The sequence below is a fragment of the Cupressus sempervirens genome, chromosome 7 (genome assembly GCF_028749045.1).
Source record: "Cupressus sempervirens isolate cs-2001-9-10 chromosome 7, ASM2874904v1, whole genome shotgun sequence".
Classification (NCBI taxonomy): Eukaryota; Viridiplantae; Streptophyta; class Pinopsida; order Cupressales; family Cupressaceae; genus Cupressus; species Cupressus sempervirens.
This window is the reverse complement of record NC_143124.1, coordinates 794,533,802-794,554,341: the sequence shown is the minus strand read 5'-3', so window position 1 is coordinate 794,554,341 and position 20,540 is coordinate 794,533,802. Positions and strand designations below refer to the sequence as shown.

Genomic DNA, 20,540 nt, shown 5'->3' with positions numbered 1-20,540 from the left:
AAGCCAATCCAATCTAAATCTGTGAACTCACTAAGTTTTAGGATTAGAGCTTCGAGAATACAAAAGTCCATAATCTGAAGCGCCATTCACATAACGAAGCACACGCTTTGCTGCCATCCAGTGACCGACCTTAGGAGCTATCATAAAGCATGAAATATAGCTGACTGCGAAGCTGATATCAGGCCTCCTAGTAGAGATGTAGATGAGGCTGCCTACTAGTTGCCTGTATGTAGTATCATCAACGAAAGGAGAATCAAACTTTGCAGATAACTTGAGACCTTTCTCCATAGGTATCGATGTAGACTTGTAATCCTGCATACGGAATTTGTCTAACAAGGCCTTGGCATATTTGGATTGAGAGATGAATATACCAGAAGACTGTTGCCAAACTTGAACACCTAGACAACAATGCATGAGCCCAAGGTCAGTCATATAAAAAAATTGGTCTAAAATTTGTTTGATTCTCTGAACAAAGATGCCGAACTGCCAGTGATGATCAGATCATCCACATAAATAATCAGAAGGATGATGTCTCTGCCAGTTGTCTTGATGTACAGATTTGAATTTGAAGAACTCCTCTTGAAGCCTTGATCACTGAGGTACTTATAAATTTTAATGTACCATGCCTGAGGGGGCTGCTTCAAGCCATAGAGAGCTTTTACCAGTCTGAGAACTTGATGGTCTTTACCATGAAGCTTGAAACTAGGAGGTTGCATCATGTAGACCTCTTCATGGAGATCACCATTCAGGAAAGCAGTCTTGATGTCCATCTGATAGACCTTCCAGCCAAATTGTGCTGCCATGGCTAGGACTAATCTGATGGTGCTCATCTTTATAGTAGGAGCAAAGGTCTCCTCATAATCAATGCCCTGATGCTGAGAAAAGCCCTTCGCTACTAAATGAGCTTTGTACTTATCCAAAGTACCATCCAATTTGTGTTGGATTTTGTAAACCTATTTGTAGCCAATGGGTTTCTTCCTTGATCAGAAAGGACTCGGGTGTTGTTCTTCATCAGGTTCAGGCGTTTAGATGTCATGGCCTGTGCCTACTCTGGAATTCGTTTAGCTTCGGAATATGTTTGAGGTTCAAACACACGGTAAATGTTGGCCATGAGGGCAAAGTTAACAGAATCTGTAGTTTTGCTATTTTTCCGAGCAATTCTCCCCTCAATAAGCTCATCATCATGAATATCAAAAAGTGTCTTAGCCCACTACTTAGGCTGAAGGGGAGAACAACCAACATGAGTATCGAGAGATGCTTGGTGATCAGGTTCCTCATCAGAAGAATAGGGATCAAACTCAGGTGAAGCATCTACAAATCGAGGTGATCTTGCAGGAGGAGCCGGAGGTGTGTATAGGGATCATTGGAATAACTGGAGCTGCAGGAGCTACTAGGGCCCTCCCATCAGGTGGATCTAATGGAAGCTAAACTCCCAAACCATGAGCCTTCATAGGTTGATCTTCTGGATCAGGAATAAGAGAAACAAGCTTGAAAAAGACTACATTAGGACTGTAGATGAGACGAGATGTCTCAACATCAATCAAGTGGTAGGCTTTGCGAAGACTGTTGTATCCAGCAAGCAAGAGTTTTTGACTCTTGGCATCCAACTTGGTGTGTGACACATCAGAAATCCAAACAAAAGCAAGGAGCCCAAAACCTTTAGGTGACTGATTCTGGGCTTGCGACCTAACCAGTTACGGAGTTTTACCTTTGACTGCCATTGTGGGTGATTGGTTCAATAGATAAACTACAGTGTTAACTGCTTCTGCCCAAAACTTCTTCGCAACATGTTTGTGTTCGAGCATGTATCGAGCCATCTTGGTGATTGTATGGTTCCGACGTTCAACTACACTGTTCCATTGTCTAATCTAAGAGTAATAATAGATTTCCCAGACTCTTTTTCAACTAAAGTTTTAAACTTCTGAAATACAGGAAAGCATCTGATTGCTTTTTAAGGAAATACACCCACATTTTTGTATTGAAATCATCAACAAACAATAGAAAATACTTGGACCCAAGAACAAAAGGAGTAGCCATAGGGCCGCATATATCGTCCTGAACAAGCTGAAGTACCTGAGAAGCTCGCCATGCATTGCCATTGGTCAAAGGTGTGCAATGTTGCTTCCCAGCCTGGCATGTATCACAAGCTCCAAGCTATTGAGTCTGAATCTCTGAGAATCCAAGAATAAGCTCATCCTGAGCAAGGTGTGAGAGATAATGCACATCTAAGTGCCCATATTGTTGATGCCAAATTGTGCTGACAGAAGACCACCAAGCAGCCATAGCTAAGTCTCGAGAATCACCAGAATCAGTAAGTCTGAAAAGACCATGATCCTCAAGACCCACTGCAATAGTAGACCGAGTCGCCCAATCAATGATGGTGCACTGATGTGAATTGAAGATGACATCCAAGCGTGTAGAATGTTATAAAAATTGACTGATTGAGAGTAGATTTAGTTCCATCCTTGGAACGTAGTACACATCAAGGAATATGAGATTCCTCCTAGCAGACTGAATCTAAATGTTGCCTTTGCCGACAATTGTGTCCTCTTCTCTGATACCAAGAATAACAGAGTGAGTAAGGCTGGCAGTCAATAAACTAGTCTTTGTGGTGAGCGAAATGACGAGAGGCACTTGAATCAATATACCAGGCAGACAACTTCACATGATTTGTAGGTGTTCTAGCCACAAAGGTGTAAAAAGCAGATTTCGTCTGCTCAGTGTGCTCTACACTGTTCGCTTTGGGCTGCGAACTTGATTGCTTAGATTGTACAGCTAAGCATTTTTGACATTCAACCTTCATGTGTCTAAACTTGTGTCAGTAGTTGCATTGAATGTTCTTCTTTCGATGATGCTAGAGCATAAGACTTCTACTGAGATGGCTATTGAAACTTGCCTTTATCCTTCTGAAAGGATTTCACAGCAAAGGCTTGCCCCGTAGAGTTGGAATTGGAGCTGCTACTGAACTGTTGTTTCCACCGATCTTGCTAAAGCAGCAGGGTGCAGAGATCAGTGAACTTCAAATCAACACCAGAAGATGTGATGTTGAGAGTCTCGATAAAATGCTCAAAGGACTTTGGTAAACTCCGAAGAGTGATAACCACAATATCCTCTTCCTCCAGCTTGCGACCAATGGCAATTAACTGATCACAGATTTCTTGAATTCGATTCAGGTGTGGCTGGAGTGAGGTGCGCTCATCCATGACAATAGAAAACATAGTGTTTTTCAGAAAGAAGGCTTTGCTTTTGTCAGAAGTCTCATGAAGACCTTTGAGATGTGTCTAGATCTTGACAGTTGTCTTGCTAGATGGAATCTGAGAAAGTTGATCATCAGTTGTGGATAATTTGAGAAGCATCACTAACTCCCAATTATTTAGATCTCATGTATCCTGATTAGAACTGGGAGTAGTCGGACGTTTTGTAACACCTAGAACAAGTTGATCGGTGTTTCGATATTCAAAAATTGCAATGATCCGTTGCTTCCAAGTGCCATAATTTCAACCATTGAATTTGGAGTTGTGCTCGAGCAGAATGTTTGTTAGAGATGCCATGACATGGTTTTTAATGAAAAACTGTGAAAATTGGTAAAGGCACATTCTTTGAGGCGAAAAAACAGAAGACCTAGAAAAATTGGAGAGTGACCCAGAAGAGAGGTCAAAAATCTTAGAAGGAAAATGGTGTCGTTTTTTGGATCTACTGGCTCGAAAATTGAGGCACCCAGAAAAATCTAATGACAACTCGGTTTAGCTCTTGAAAAACCCATCAAGAATCTAAAATCAAAATATTTTTTCAAGGTTAGAAATTAGGGTTTTGAAAAAATACAGTTGATAGCCATGAGTCGTCAAAAATTGTAGAAATACTGAGGTTTTTTGATAAAATTGTCGAGTTGGCTTCTAGGATGGATGAATAGGGTTGAATACTACTTGAACAAACACCAAAGAAATGGCGTAGTAGGTGTGAGGAGGAAGACTTGAAGGTAGAAACTCGTTTGTAGAAACAACGGTAAGTTTTTTGCAAAAAAAGGGATGCAAAACACAGATGTCTGCAATTTTTAGTAGCACCGAGCCCCGAGCAAACAGGAGTAGTAGGTTTGTAGCAGCGCCAAGTTCCTTAGCCGACAAGAACGGGAGCAGTAAACAAAAACCACAAGATTCTGAAAATCATGATTTTTGGAGGGTTGACTACTCTGAAAAAATGGAAAATCACATTGGATGCAAGCTTGTTTGCATTCACGAACTAGAGATCATGCAAAAATTTAGACAAATTCAAAGATTTGTTTTTGACGATTCTCCAAAATTCAAACAGAAACCCTAGCTGAGTTTTTAGTTTTTTTTTTTAAACAAGAAAACTCTGAAATAATTTCAACAAATTTTAACAATTAAAAAAAAAAAGAAATTATAGAATTTTCAAAAAAATTTCTAGTATTGGTTTTGATACCATATTACAGAAGTAATTGGTAAAATACTTGCTTGTTATTAACAGAGACCAAAAGGTCATTATATACACAAGAATAAAACGATGTTTCCTTAGGAAATGATTGTAAAGAATAGAAACATTCTATTCTAACAGAGAAAGCTAAAAAAGCGAAAGCAAACTAAAGCTAACTAGATATTTTCAATAGATTACCATTAGCTAATAATAAATGACTACTATTATCGTAATATGGAGTACTTAATCTCAACACTCTCAAGCTTTACAATTGTGGCATGGAGCTGGTTGGTATTTGAATATCATCATCTCTATAAATCATTGTCTTATCATATCAATTGCTCATTGTTTTGAGTGTCGTCTTTTTCCTATGACTAATAATACACGATAGCTGACTTTTGACATTCTTGTCAATTGTCTTCATTTCTTGTCTACAACAACTTAAGAGATTCAGATAGAATTCCATTTGGATTATTTACTCTTATCTTCTGATTAACTGATGAGAAGGCTTGTAGAACTGAACATCGTGTGCATTCAAAGTTATGTCCAATTATTTGAGATATTAAGTGGACTTTGATAACTTGTTGATTCATTCGCTCAGTATTAGAAAATGACACACCTTAAAAAAAACTTTGTGCTCACTTGGTTCCTTGAAACAATATAATGCAGTTGTGCATTTCGCATCCAATATTCTCCTGCGACGACAACAATATTGTTTTAGGAATCAAGATTATTTTTCAATGTCTCTATGTTTTACTTTAAACTAGCATCGCATACATGTCATCCTCGAACTAGCTAATTGCTATTCCAAAATGTATGCATGAAGTCGATAAGATGATTCTATCCTTGAGCCTGTGGCTTCCTTTCAATTGTTCATAATATTTAATCCACAGTGCATAACTTGTTGTGCATCCAAGAACATAGAACATATATTGTTCTCGTCATCTATCGATCCCCATCACTGGAAGATCCTTAAATCTTCTTAATCCTCGATACTTCTTGTACACGTCATGGTATTCACGATGCCTCTTGAATTTAATAGAAGAAGGTTTGATTGGCTTAGGACCTCTGTCCTATTATCATAGAGGCGATATGTTACTTTTCCTTTTTGTAGCATTTCATGTACCTATACTTGCCTATAGAATAATGAAATTCATCGTGCTCGTGTTCCTCTTGATTCCAGGGCCCTAAATGGTACAATTTTATACTCTCAAAATGCCCAGCTACATCCATATTCATCAAAACCTACTATATTTTTACTAAAACAGAGGCTTGTATTTCAAAGCTAGGTTGATAATGTTTTGAGTGTGTAACAACACAGAGGGAAAATAAGCATCAATGCAATTCGAAGCATGCCTGAGCTTGCCTCCTGTGACATCCAAACTTGGTGATTCAAGTCGTAGGCACTATCATTACATCAATCCATAAAAAATGGTAATGTTGTCTTGCATCCAATCAAATCCAATGTAACTTTAAGCGGACCGTGATCTAAACCAGATCTTTACGGTTGTCTTCAACTTCCGAAGGGGGATTTATCGTTCAACCCCTATAAGAAGGCAAGATGCTTGAAACAAGATGCTCAAGGGAAAGTTATTCCAGAACACATTAAGGAGAGAGCCCTAACTGCGAGGAGTGTCACGCTCGGGGAAGCAAAGATTTGACTCAGATTGCATATTAACAAACATTCATGATAGCGATCAGTGAGAATATAATCTTCAGCTGATATAGAGGGGTTTGGATGAAATATTGAATGAACTGTTCTGTGAATTAAATTGCCAACCTCCAATTATCTACAATAATCTCCTCACAACACTGGCAGCACCTTTGAAATAATGTGGGAACTCAATTATTAAGCTGCTAATAACATTAATTCCCAAATTTCCAACAATATGCCAAAGGAGACGAAAATGTTATTTTCAGCAATGGACTTACGGCAAACCTGAAAAGTATCACAGCAATATAACAATATTTAAATGCACCAACTTATGTGGAACTGTTATCATATCGCTACCCATTCATTTAGGATGATAGTTGTAAAATGAGAATCAGTATTCAATATATAAAGGTTGTTGTCACTTATTAGAGTATCATCTGTAGCAATGACTTGTTAAATTAAGCAGCTAGTGACTGAATTGCTGAATGCGGTTGATTTATCCACTTGCTGTAACTGGTTATTACCACAAGTCTTCCAATGATATTGCAGATGATACCAAGTATGTCAATCATTTGAGAACTTACAACCTCACTTCATTTAGGGAATTATATCAAAAATGTAATTCCATAAATTTCATACAATTCATTTAATTATGTTAATTCCTTGCTGGTATCCTCTGCTCGATAGTGTGAATGATGGAGTGAGATCACTCTTCAACCATTATTTTTGTATAGTAGTTTTTCCCTGGTAAAGAACCTGCTCTGATACCATGATAAAGTTTAAATGATTGCTGCAGATGAAATAACATTGTTTGTGATTTCTATGTTTTTCAAATACAACAATCTCTCCTCCATTTATATAGAGAGTAAGGCTATGAAAAGACATATCCCTTCAAGGGACGCGTCTATTCATTAATTGTATAATTAATATATATATATATATATATATATATATATATATATATATATATATATATAAACACATTATATCTTACATATAATCATTCATAGTTTGATCCAACTAAAGCTATAAAACATTAACAATGTGTAAAGTGTTCAAACCATATGACATGGCATTTATGCTGGTGATACTCTCTATTCATCATATTCTTTTATATACCACATGGTATTTATGTTCTACGCTTTCGACACCTCTTTTATGTGTCAACTGCAAGATCAGAGATAAGATTATTTTTTGTTGTTTTCTCTGGAAAATCTTCTTTTGGTTGTATGTATTGTGCGAAGACAGAATTTGTAGACAATAAGATAGAATTTGTGTTTCTCTACAGCGATTTTCATTTTTGGTGGAAGTTCAAGAGCTTTATATTTATTATGAACGGTGAAAAGCTTCTGTTAGAAACTCCCTATGTATCAGGTAGTCTTTGTCGGGTGAAAGGCTCCTGTGAGAAGCGTTTTCTATCTCCTATTGTCTGTTGAGGTAATTGATGACATTGTGCAGTATTTGTCTTTAGTCATTGTGTGACAACACTGTTTTGTATCTCTTGGCACCATGCAGGCATCTTTGATATTGCTGTCAAGTTATTGGACTAGGCAATTTTTCATTATATATATTCATCAGTTATCCTATTGTATGTCTGTCCTTTCACCCATGTTGTTGCTTATGTTCATATCTCCATCTTTTGTATTGTAATGGGCAGGTGTTGTTTAGTTGGTTTGTAAAAGTCTTCTCATTTTAACGTTTCCTTAGTATCCTTAGTGAACTTCAGTATCTCAGCTGCTGTGAATATCAGCATTAGTAGCTGTTTATGTTGGGGGCATCATCTGCAGTTTAAGCTATTATTTACTGTCAAGTCATCACATATGTGGTGCCATGGCATTGTATTCCCAGCAGTTAAGAAGGTGAATATGAAAGGAATGAAATATAGACGAGAATTTTTGAAGGCATATACACGGTGTGTCCGGATAAAACTTCCAGCTCAATGCCATTACATATAACTAGGCAGTGACAGATAACAAGGGCATCTCTATGCCTTCTGACAAACAGCAACTTGAACCCAATAGAGTCTCTGCTAAACATGTGAATCAGCATCCAGTGATACATAACAGAGAACCAAGAATCTTTGGATGACCCACAAGTGCTCAAACTGGAAAGAAGAAGAAAAAGATCAGCATAAGATATATAATTCTGGTAAAGCTGAAAAGATCAACAGAAGTATGAGAGATCTCTCATGCAGCTACAAAACTTTAACTTTGAGCTCATCTCATTTTGATGTACATGACTACTGTGGCACAATCCCAGTAGTCATGTACATGGTACATTCTATTGACCCATTGTTCTGGTGTAATCCATTCTTGTGGAGCAGTTTTAGATGTCACCTTTCTTATGAAGATGTCTGAAGGTTGAAAAACCAAAAAAATGAAGAGTACATCATTTTAGAACATATTTTGAAGATACCGATGTCCTCTAATTTGAATGAAAGTTAATTTTTTCTATTCTAACCTGATATGAAAAACTAAGCCTTGTTATACATTACTGCAGATTAGATAATGGACCAGTGCGATACAGAGAGGAGTACAGCAGGCTACGAACATGGACCTATAATTCGTTAGATGTGCATAAGGTATGTTAATCATTTTGATTTTACTTCTACCTTAAGAGAAATGAATGGATGAAGTAAATATCATGTTTAAACATTTTGATTTTACTTCTGCCTGCAGAGAAATGAATGGATGAAGTAAATATAATGATGGTCTTCTGCAGGACTTAAGAACTAGATTTGCCATTATTGGCTCGTGGAGCAGTTTTTATTTGTTTATATGGCTTACTGGTGTTTAAAAACAGTTTTCAACTCTTGATTGATACACTTGGGATTTTACACACCAGATTTTATCCAGTTTGTTAGTGTGATAGAAGATAGATCTCTCAGTAGCACCTTGTCTATAACATTTTCATAATATTTATTTTTGTTTATGTTGTGTAAAGTTTACAAATATAGCTCATATGAGCAACTGCTTGAAAATGTGACTAAAAAAGAGCTCTGAATGAGCACAATATAAGACTTAACTATGGTCTGATCCGTCAAAAAATAATATATAATCATCCAAGCAGAGTAAATAGTAACACCTAACAGACTGACAATAAAAAAGGATGACAGTCCAGATTGGCCATGAGACAATATTAAATATTAGCCAGAAACGAGTATCATTTCATGGTCTTCTTACGAGCCCTCTTATTTGTTTCTGTAATGAGATTTTTAATTTTATTCCCTAATGCATTCACTCTGTATCATATACTCCTTAAGTGAGCAATGTGGGTAAGCACAAATAGTAATAGCAGGGTAGAGGGGGCAGATGCATCATCCTTTTCACCAGTGTCATATAATGTAATGTCTCTTCTTGGGATTTACCCAAATATAATCTTGAATCAGTAATTCCAACTTAAGATGAGAACTGTGTTACCTTTACCAGTGTAACATTATAATAATATTAACAAGTGTATTGCCCTTTATTCGATATTTCTGGTTTAGGACGTGGAAACAGTATTAGTCACTAGAAACTGACTTTAAATACATTATCAAGAATCCATGATAGCTGCAAAGTCCATATAAGCATCATTCAGATCCAAATCAATACACCATAATATCATTGCAATTTGGCCTAGGCATATTCCTTATAGTCAACCATATTAGGAATTCATTGGATATGCTTGCAAACAGCAATCAGAAGGATGGTTGCCCTTATCTTATGAGAGCACAGAAGGATTTCTCATCCATTCTGTCCCTCAGGCCACCTTGGAAGCTGGCGATCCTCCTCTTTGTGCAATTGCCTCATGGCAATGCAGCTCCACTTCTTGTACTATTGTATCATGCAAATGTTTCAGTTACATTAACAAGTGAAAATCCTATCATAGCACCACTGTTGTACTATTGTATCATGCAAACGTTTCAGTTACATAAACAAGTGAAAATCCTATCATAGCACCACTATTGAATTTTAGAAATGTCAATAGTATTTGAATGTCTGTATTCTACTTGCAAACATACCATGGACACTAATAATTAAGATCTCCGTTGTTCGCACAACTTATTGGGTTCTTGAATTATGAATGCACTTTCCACACATGTAAAGCTAGTGGTACTGTGGTACAAACTCAAAGGAACTCCACATGGCAAACTGAAAAGAAATCTTCATCATTTTCACTTCAAAGTGGACAATTCAATTCACTTTAGGCCATTGTGCAAATATTTAAACTCCTGCAATGTCAACAAAGTGAAATTTCTGGTACTAACTGAGCATCACTCTAGCAACATCCATTTCATGATTTTTACAGTTAATTAAGTGTGATGCATGGTAATAAGTAGCTGTATGATGCGAGAAGGAAACACTCTTACAAAAATGCATCCTCAAGAGGTTACAAGAAGCCATTTGTGGCTACATGCGAGCATTTGATGAACAAAGGCTGCTAAGTATGGCTAGATTACAAAGGATTCAGAACTTCGAATAGATATTGGACTGCCTATGGGCCATGATAATTAGCTTCAAGCTAAAGCTAAAGATCAAAAGAAGATGCATATTCGTTGCAGTGTCTGTTCCTTTTGCTGCTGTATCTCCATCATAGTGGACAAACTATCGCTATCTTTCAAATATATTATGAGAATCTTAATATACTGTGACAGTGCTTATTAAGTGACATTGTCGTTTAATGAATAAAAAATTTGAGCCTAATGTGTAAACTTTGGAGACTGATTCAAGCAGCACTTATATGATACAAATTTGGAGTGCATGGTGGAACAAGTATCATAAATATTTCTCAGAGTTAGAATTCATATGCTCAAGACAAGTTTTTGTCAGAGCAAAACCCTTTCATGGACATTTGTGAGAAAAGAATTTGACTGGACTTAACCATGATCAAAAGAAACATTTATCACAAGAAAATTAACTGAGTTTAAGTGCAGTTAAAAACAAGTTTTTTGGCCTTCAAATCTGTTTTTTGGAAAGAGACTTTTTTTTTTTTTTCGGGCTACAAATTTCAACCCAAATCCACAATGAATCCAACCTGGGGTCTGCACCCAGACTGGTTTGTTAGGATATGTCTCCAGAAATGGTGAGCTGGTAACATAGATTTTTGCTGATGATAAGCTTCCTTTTCCTTGACGAGCATTTTTTCTTGTATTTTGACTATTTTTCTGATAAATTTATTCTAGTTAGGAGCTACGAATAAGTTCAATTCCTGCTCTAGAAAGAAATGCCATTGTCTTTATCAAATGCGGTATATTTAGACTCTAGATTATGCTGATAATATTCGATTTTGCAGCATGAACTTCTTCGCGTACTTTATCCAGTATTTATCCATTGTTTCATGGACCTAGTGGCTAAGGGTCATTCACAGGAGGGTATGATGACCTTTCTTTTTCCGCCATATGCCAATTTATGTAAATATAAGATTAAATCATTTTATTTAACTTTGTGTTCATTCTAATAAAGCAAAAATGTTTATTACACACCAATCTCTTTTTCGTGCTCCAATATTTCAACACTTGTGTGACAGCTCGTTCCTTTTTTCAAAGCTTTCGGGAAGATCATGAACCATCACATCTTCGTGACCTGCAAAAGTTGGAAGGTGTTCTATCTCCCCACCATTTGGAGGTAGCTTATGTCTGTAATTTCACAGCTGGCTTTGTATAAATTTTTTTTGACATCATGAACCTCAGAGTAATTTTTAACTGTTACAACTCTTTGGATTTTTGACCCACAGGAGATGGAATTTGCACACTGTTTGAGACAGAATAAAGTGACCATGAAATTGTGCAAGGTGGGGGATACTTATTGATTGATGATTTCTATTACCTTTTTTATTATGCTGTTTATCATCCTTTTCTTCTGTTGCTTTCTTCACATCAATTTGTTATTAGCATTTGGACGTCTTGAATGATCTGATTTTGGATTCAGTAACAATTTTAAAAATACTAGGTGGGAATCTTTTTGAATCATTTGATTTTGATTTGTAATAAATTTCTCAGATTGCTCCAACAATAAATTGTTCATGAACTGAAATTTTTCAATGGGTAACCATAATTTTCAATGTTAGAATACATTTTGTGAATGTACCATTCTTTGTAAAATCATATAATTAGGTAGTAAGAGCCTAGTTCTGGGTTCATTGTGTATATTTTATAGATGGTGTGTGTTACTGTTGGCACACAAAATTGCAACCTCTAGAAAACTTTATCTTTAATCATATTTTTTAGCCCAAAACCAGGTCATGTATGTGACAACTATGCCAACTATATTATCTCTCTTGCCAAATAAGCCAAGTCCTTAGAGTTGGTTTATCAGAAGGGTCAAGGGGACTGTTAAATGCCAAATCGACTACCATGTAATAAAATCAAATAATGAACAATTTATGGGAAATAAAATTCTGCTTTGTTTCTTAATAAGAGAAGTAACTACTATCCTCTTCACATGAACATGAATAACTGAATAACTAACATCTCATGAAAAGGAATTTAATTAACAATTTTCCATTTCATTAAGATTAATGCCAAAATAACAGAAATCATTAACTGATATAACCAGTGCTGTACAAGGACACATCCCTTGCCTAATTTCCACCACTACCATCCCGGGGATGGTTGTTCCAAAAATGCAAAAAGAAACATCCCAGAAATGGTGTTTTGTGTGAAAAAGGGGACTTGGGGACACTATTAGGTACTAGGGACAGCCTAGCACTCCCCCAACCATCCCGACTATGTAAAAGCGTCTCCTCTTTTCCAGCCAAAAAAGCGTCCGCCATTTTGCAAAAAGTTACTTTTTATTTTTTAACTTTTTAATTGCTGGGCGGGCCTCATGTGAATATAAATATCAATTAAAAATTATGGAACCCTATTTGGAGGATAGAAAGGTAAAGTCTTATTTATTTCTTCATTTCAACCATTCTTGAGAGGAAGAAAAAGAAAGAGCAGCAGCAAGATTTTTTTCATTTTTGAGTTGCAAGATGAGGGTTTTCAATTTTGTTCATTTGCTATTTATTCAGCTTCTAAAGTGTCTGTGGTGAATGGTTTATCAATGTGATGGTATGCATATTTGAATTCTTTCTCTGTATGTAAAAATTTCCCTAGTTTTTTTAATAGTCATTCCCTGCTGTCCCTTGTACTGGAAACATGTACCTGTCACCTAAAACATCTCCGTCCAGTAAACTCTGTGGAGCATAGGATATGAATAACAAAACATAAACCATAGAACTTGCTAAGCTTGATGGTTCAATCTTGTTTATCGTTACTTCAACTCATTTGATCTCTTCTAGGGGTTGGGGGGTGGGGGTGGTGCTGGAGAGTATCAATAGAGGTTTTACCTCTCAACAATTGATTGTACGATCTTGAAATTTAACAGTTGGTGCACAACTTCCTTACAGAGTGGCCCAACCCTACATGAGTGATGCAAGCCCAACCCTACATGAGTGATGCAAGCATAGGTTCCAGTCTTTCATGTCATTTGAGACTTGGTGTAGAACATGCAACTGTCATAGTCAATCATACCTATGGACATCTTTGCCTATGAGAAAGACCTTCCTAGCTAGACTTCTACCTATTGGTTCTAGTAACCAATTGTTGCATTTTGTATACATAGTACCACCTTGGCCAAGGTTTTATAAGTGCAAACATTGTAATTTTGTGTTGTCATTTTCACCACCAAACTTGTATATATAGTCCTTTAGACCTTAGTTACTTATTCAAGCACCTGAATCGGATCCGTGGATTCGCGATTTTTTTCCCAATTATGATTCGTGAATACACACACACACACAATGTCACAAGGTTTGCCAAATTTTCGGCTTCAGATTAGAAATTCGGCGAACCTAGATTTTTTTTTTAAATCATTTAAATTCGGGTTGAGTTCGTCCAGCTTCAAAAAAAATGCTGCTTTGGCCTTAGTTCATAGGAATACAAATCCATTTTGCTTCTTTGCCTGAGCTCCGTCATTATTACTATCGTTATTTCTCTACCCAGACTGTTGTCGCTTGTTGTCGTTTCTCCTCCGTTTGGATTGCTGTTGCCACCATTGTTGTTTGTGTAGTGGGGAAAGAATGTCGTGCATGGTGTAGCTGCCGTGATTGCTTCCATCTAGCCGCAAACACAGTTTCCTCTTGCCTTGTCAAGCTTTTTTGTCGCCATGCGAAGAATATTAGGTTTTCATTTCATTTTTTGATTTTTAAGATACATTTAATATTTTAAGGTTTAAGTTCATTTATTTTTATAACATTTATCTTTATTAATTTTGATGATAATATTAATAGTTAGTATATAACTTATTTATTATTATATTAATGTGTCAACGAATTTATTACTTGATTATTTTTAATATATTTCATTTTGTTTGTAAAGTTAAAGAAAAACTATAGTATTTTTTTATTTTATGTTTTAGTTAATATAATTGGTGATTTTGTTTTGTTTTTAAAGTTTAATGTTCTGTAAATAAAAAATAGTATTATTTTAATTTATAGGAGTTAATAGAAGAAAATGAAAATAAAGTATTGGATATTCTATTATATATAATAATTTTTTTATATAAAGGTAATTTTTTTTCAAGTTTTTATTTGTGTGTGTGTGTGTGTGTATAAGAGAAATATACAATGAGAGAGCGCAATAAAGAGCAAATTTGAGGTGAAGTGTATTTGGTTGTTGAATAAAAGGGTCATTTTAGGATTAGAAAGCAAAAAAAATATTAAAAAGTTCACATTAAATAAGTTAGACCCGCTTAAAACCTTGGTCTACTCGTTGATACTTGAGGGATTCACATTGGATCCTTGAGGATTTGTGCTGGATTCATGTTGATTCGGGCAAGATCCTTGTTTTACGTAGTGGATTCGTTGCCCACGAATCCGGATGAATCCACCGTGTAAAAGAAGGATCCTGCCCGGATCGGCATGAATCCAAGCACGAATCTGGATCCGACTTCTAGGGCACGAAGCCGGTAACTAAGCTTTAGACTCTTTAATGCCATAGGGGATATTGTTGCTTATGCCATGCCAGATTTAATATCTCATCACCAGTTCAATAATCTATAGGCAAAATTCAATTAATGTAGTGCGAAATATCTATGAATGGCTTCTTTCATATATAGTCCACATATAAAATAAATTTGGGAGCTAATCTATTAATCTCCACTATGGTGTGGCTGTAGCTTATGAAGGAGTGGTTTTGTAACACGTTGTATTAAATATAGCATTTTTATTTTGGATGCAATAAACAGTCTTTTATTGACTGAGCTGCATGAAATTTTAATGGGAGATGAGTTTATTAATTTAGGCCAGTACATTATTTCTTATGAGGACGCTATTAAAGTGGTATGTGAATTTTAATATGGCTGGGCGTTTTACATACTTCCTAGTCATTTTTAAATATGTACTTGATTATAATGGAAATGATTTTATTGAAGTTGTTTTTCTGCAGGTTAATAATTGTGACAACATGGGTCAAAAACGTTCATTCAAAAATAGAATCAAGTATTTTAATGAATAGAAGCTGCATTTTTTTTTGGTAAAAGGAGTGTTAGTGAATTGTGTGGGGTATGCTGTATTCATGATCAAGTTTCTTGATTTAAAAAAATGAAGAGAAGTGAACATGGTAGGAGGATTTATCATTGAGTTTCAAATTCTTTATCGCTAGGAGTCTTTGGAGTCATGGTTTTCACCCGTATTACCATGTGAAGGAAGAAAAAAGACATGCAATGTGGATAAAGTGTGTAGACAATGCCGTTTTGGAAGGAAGACGAGTCCATGAGTTGAGTATAACAGAAGCCGACCATTGGTCTGTTGAATACATGTTGGTGAGAATATATTCCACTACATATTTGAATGCATTTACATTTTGTGCTGGGTGATATATTTTTTAGTTTGACTGGGCAGTGTGATTAATGGTAGCTTGCATTCCTCATATAGACTATTATGAGCGCAATTCCTTAGTGGAAGAGATGAATGGTGCAAATAATTGAATGAGCAGATTATTGGAGCTGTGCATATTGTTGGAGTCGAGCCTTTTTGAGTGGGGTGCTGTGCATTCTTTTCAGAAGTTTTGTTTTGACTGCCTTATGAGTACTCTGTGGGATAGAGTTTTGAGTTTTTTCCCCTTGGTTTGCAGCTGCTACATATGGTGGTATTGAACAGACATGGCCACATGTTATGAGTTGAGTTGGTGAATTCTTATAGAAAAAGTGGACATACTATTTTGGTCTCCTGCAAGCCTATATTCATTGATACATTTATTGCTAGGAAAGGCAAAAATGTTGTGTAATTTTAGCTTGGGATTGAAGTTCTGAAAAGCATTATTGACTTTCCTATTTCTGATTTGGTGCTCAAACTGTGGCTGGTGCCTTAGCTGATTAGAGTTGGTGCTTCAAGGAGAGTTGGTACTCACATTTGTAATTTGGGTTGGTGCTTGTTTTTGTAAGAAAGCTATTGTATGTTGTGGGTTTTTACCCAAAAAGGTTTTCCATGAGAAATTTGGTTTTTGCATCTTATGGTTGCTTTCTTTAAGTTTTTATGTGGTTTCATGTGTAGTCGGTAAATAATTGTAAATGAGTTGACGGGTAGGATAGTATGTATTATTTTTTATGTAGCCGACTTGTGCCCGATGGGTTCCTTCTGGAACTTTCCGAAAGACCCTTCAGTGAAGTATTTATACCCCCTTCGGGAAGCATTGTAATCATCTTATCAAGCATAATGTAATGTCTTGGCATATGCGAATAAAGGAAAAAGTTCTGCTGTTCTCATCTACCGTTTGTACGCATTGATTTCTTTACCTTGTACGGTAAACATTTGGTGCCGTTGCCTGATGGACCTGGTACAACAACAGACGGATGAAGACTAAATGCCAAATCAGTTGAACAAGAATAAGAATAAGTTGAAGGAAAAGGACGAAATACACACAGTGCAAGAAAATTTAATTTTGGCACAACAGGCTGAACGCAGACGAAGATTTCAGCAAGTTACCGACGGACGTAGAAGCATGGAAAAATTATTGGAAGAGACTCGACAGCGGCTTAATTTGGTGGAAGAAGCCAGGGAGGAGTTTTTGAACTGCATACGCCACGGGAAGAGAATCCAGATAGAAGGGGATCAACTCGCATGGCTCGGAGTGCCAAGGGAGTGCGAGTGTGGAGTGAACTCTTCGTCCAAGATATACTTCTAGAACAGACAGCTTCGGTTGACGAAAACCCTTCTTCACCAAATAGCGTGACAGTCGAAAACAATGCGGGCATTGGAAACAACGCGGGTGTCGAAAACAGTGCGTGTGATGAATAGCGCAAGTGTGCAGAACAACGCGGGTATTCAGAACAACGTGGGAGTGCAAAACAACACAGGAGTGCAAAACAACGTAGGTACACAACAAAACCTACAACATCCAGTAATAATGGTAGGATCAAAAGAAAAGTTGCCTAAATTTGATGGTGAAGGAACCGCCGATCCGATTCGACATTATAAAACATGTGAAACGGTCTGGAGGGTGAATGGCATAACAGATACAAACGAATGGGTCCGACAGTTTTCGGCCACCCTACGGGGTGTTGCGATTGATTGGTTTACTAATACAGATCCACAAAAGTTAAACAGTTGGGATAATATTAAGGAGTTTATCGTAGAATTTCAAATATTGAGCGACGATAATGAGATTGTAGCGGAGATATTCAATATTAAGCAGGGGAAGAATGAAACAGTCTGAGTCTTCGCCAAGAAGTTGAAGGACCTGATCAATAAGATGGAGAATAAGCCGGCTGATGGGCTACAAAAGAGATGGTTTATTGAAGGCCTTCACCCAAAGCTGCAAAAGAAGATTAAGATCGTGCCACCATCCACATAAATTGAAGCATACAATTGGGCAATGAACCTCGAAAGTGAGCAGAAGACAAAGAAGAAGAAGACTAGCTCGTCCGATTCAGATGATGAGGAACCTTCAAGAGAAGATAGCAGTGATGATGAAGGCAACAGCAAGAAGGTCCGCGCTCTTCAAAAGGACATGATTCGGATGATGAAAGAGTTCAAGAACATGCACAAGGAGACCAAGGGCAATGAGTTATGGTGCACGGAGTGCAAGAAAGGTCATACGAAGGGATCCTGCTCGAAAGATCAATTTTGTGAGATTTGCCAGATCATGGGACATTCGATAAAGGAATGCCCTTTCAACCTGAAATCAAGAGCACCACAGCAAGTGTTCCTCACGCAGGAGGCGTCCGTGTCAGGAGGGAGCGAGAACACCAATACGGAAGGTGCCACATCAGGTGGATACAGAAATAACTGGCGTGGTCAAAACAACAACAACAATAGCGGCAACAACAATAATGGCGGGAGGAGTCGAATTCAGTATGATGCAAATGGCCGGCCGATAGTTCAATGCCGCGCATGCAATCTGTGGGGTCACTTTGCTCAAGAGTGCACAACGGCGAACACACTGAAGTTGTTATGCCGATGGTGTGGACTAGGCGATCATGACGATGCTAAGTGCTCGAAGTCTGGAGTAAACTTGATTACCGTCGGGACGGACAAGGAAGAGGTTCTGGCAATCACTCGGAAACAAGCAAAAGTGTATCCTGACCCGACGGAGGAAAATAAGAGACTGGAGGAAGCATGGGTAGAGATCCACAAAGCAACGCAAGTAGAAACGACACACTTGTAGGACATGCTTGGTACCTTTGTATGGAACTGCGCAGAACATAACATTGTACGACAAATATTGCAAACTGAGTTACCTGTCAGGATAAATGATCTATTACTCACTATGCCTCAACTCCGTACGGCACTCACGAATATAGCCCCAATTGCTAAGCAACCAACAGAGCAAGGAAGGGAGAAAGAAGGTGGCACAAGTGTAGAAGATCCGATGCTGTTAGCCCTCTCATTTGGACGCCATCCGACAGTTGTCGAAATGGGCATCCTCGGAATTGTTTTGATAGACACGATTGTGGACGGAGGGTCCAGTGTCAATGTGTTACTAGAGGACACCTAGAAAAGGTTGGGGCAGGCGACATTGTGGCCACCCACATTCCAGCTACTAACGGCCGATCAACATGGAATCAAGCTATTGGGAGTCCTGACAGCACAACCAGTGACGATTGGAACACAACTGTTTCTGTTGGAGTTTGTCGTGATCCCACTGAAGCGGAAAGGATACGATGCTATTCTGGGCTGGGGGTGGCTAATACAAGCCAAGGTGAAGCACGATTGGAAGAAAAATACTTTATCACTTGAAAGCAAAGGGCGGAAGTACGTCATCAATCTACACACTCAAATGGTCGGGGAAGAAGCTCTATCGTTAGATTCCGAAGAAGAAGAGGATGAAAGGAGGTAGAATATGTAACCAAATCAGGAGGGAGTCCTACGATTGGAAGGAGATGACGATTTGGATTCAGTAAACGGTCTTTACCATTGGCAGATAGAGGACTATGAACTATTTCAGAGTTGCGACGTACTGACGATAGAGGAAGGACACAACGCTGACGAATTTCCAAGGGAATTTGCTGAGATAAAGGAAGGAGACACGCCACTGGATGTGACACCGGCACATAAGTTCACTGACGAGGAACCTATCAAATATAACGAGGCCACGCTACAGACCATGAATTTGGGAGATGAAGCCGAACCACGAAACATACTGGTGGGAGACAACTAGGACCCAGTATTGAAGGCAGCGGCATTGAAGATATTTTTGGAGTATAAGGATGTGTTTGCATGGACATACAAGGACCTGAAAGGAGTACCCCCGGAGTTGTGTGTACATCGCATCCCCTTGATTGAAGGAATAGTACCTGTACGGAAGCAGCCCTACAGGATGAACAAAAACTACGTGGCACGGGTTACGGAGGAAATCAATTGGATGCTAGAGGTTGGCATTATTTTCAAGGTGCAGATCAGTGAATGGGTGTCACCGATAGTAATCTCACTAAAGGACTCCACCCAAATCCGGATATGCGTCGATTTCAGATGCCTGAATACAGTAACCATCAAGGATCCATTTCGAATTCCATTCACGGACAGCATCCTGGAGGAGGTAGTGGGACATGAGATCTACTCATTCATGGATGGATTTTTCGGATACAATTAGATTTCAATCGCAAAGGAGGATAAGCTGAAGATGACATTTGTCATAGAAGATGGGGTGTACGCCTATAATCGGATGCTGTTTAGTCTGTGCAATGTGCTTGCAACGTTCCAACGGATCATACTGCACATCTTTGATAAGATGTCCGTCGGAAACTTTAAGGCATTTTTGGATGATTGGTCGGTATTCAGTGCGGAGGACAAACATCTGGTAGCATTGGGCGAATGTATGGAGAGATGTCGACGCGCGTGCCTAGCCCTAAACCCGAAGAAGTGCAGGTTTATGGTTCCGCAGGGAAGGTTGCTCGGACACATAGTTTGTAAGGAAGGATTGAAGATAGATCCAGACAAGGTGCGAGTCATATTAGAGATGCAGCCATCCACCAATGTAATGGAGGTAAAATCTTTT

At 37.9% G+C, this 20,540-nt stretch overlaps 1 protein-coding gene across 2 annotated transcripts in view; it reads left to right on the top strand.

The window, feature by feature from the left end:
• Window positions 1-20,540, top strand: part of TAF5 (TBP-associated factor 5) — a 195,178-nt gene that overhangs the window by 31,231 nt on the left and 143,407 nt on the right. For both annotated transcript variants that reach the window (XM_089793024.1, XM_089793023.1), the window contains exons 2-5: window positions 8,582-8,663; window positions 11,357-11,435; window positions 11,591-11,688; window positions 11,798-11,854. In XM_089793024.1, the coding sequence (XP_089649150.1) occupies window positions 8,582-8,663; window positions 11,357-11,435; window positions 11,591-11,688; window positions 11,798-11,854 (316 nt within the window). The remainder of the gene's footprint in view (window positions 1-8,581; window positions 8,664-11,356; window positions 11,436-11,590; window positions 11,689-11,797; window positions 11,855-20,540) is intronic.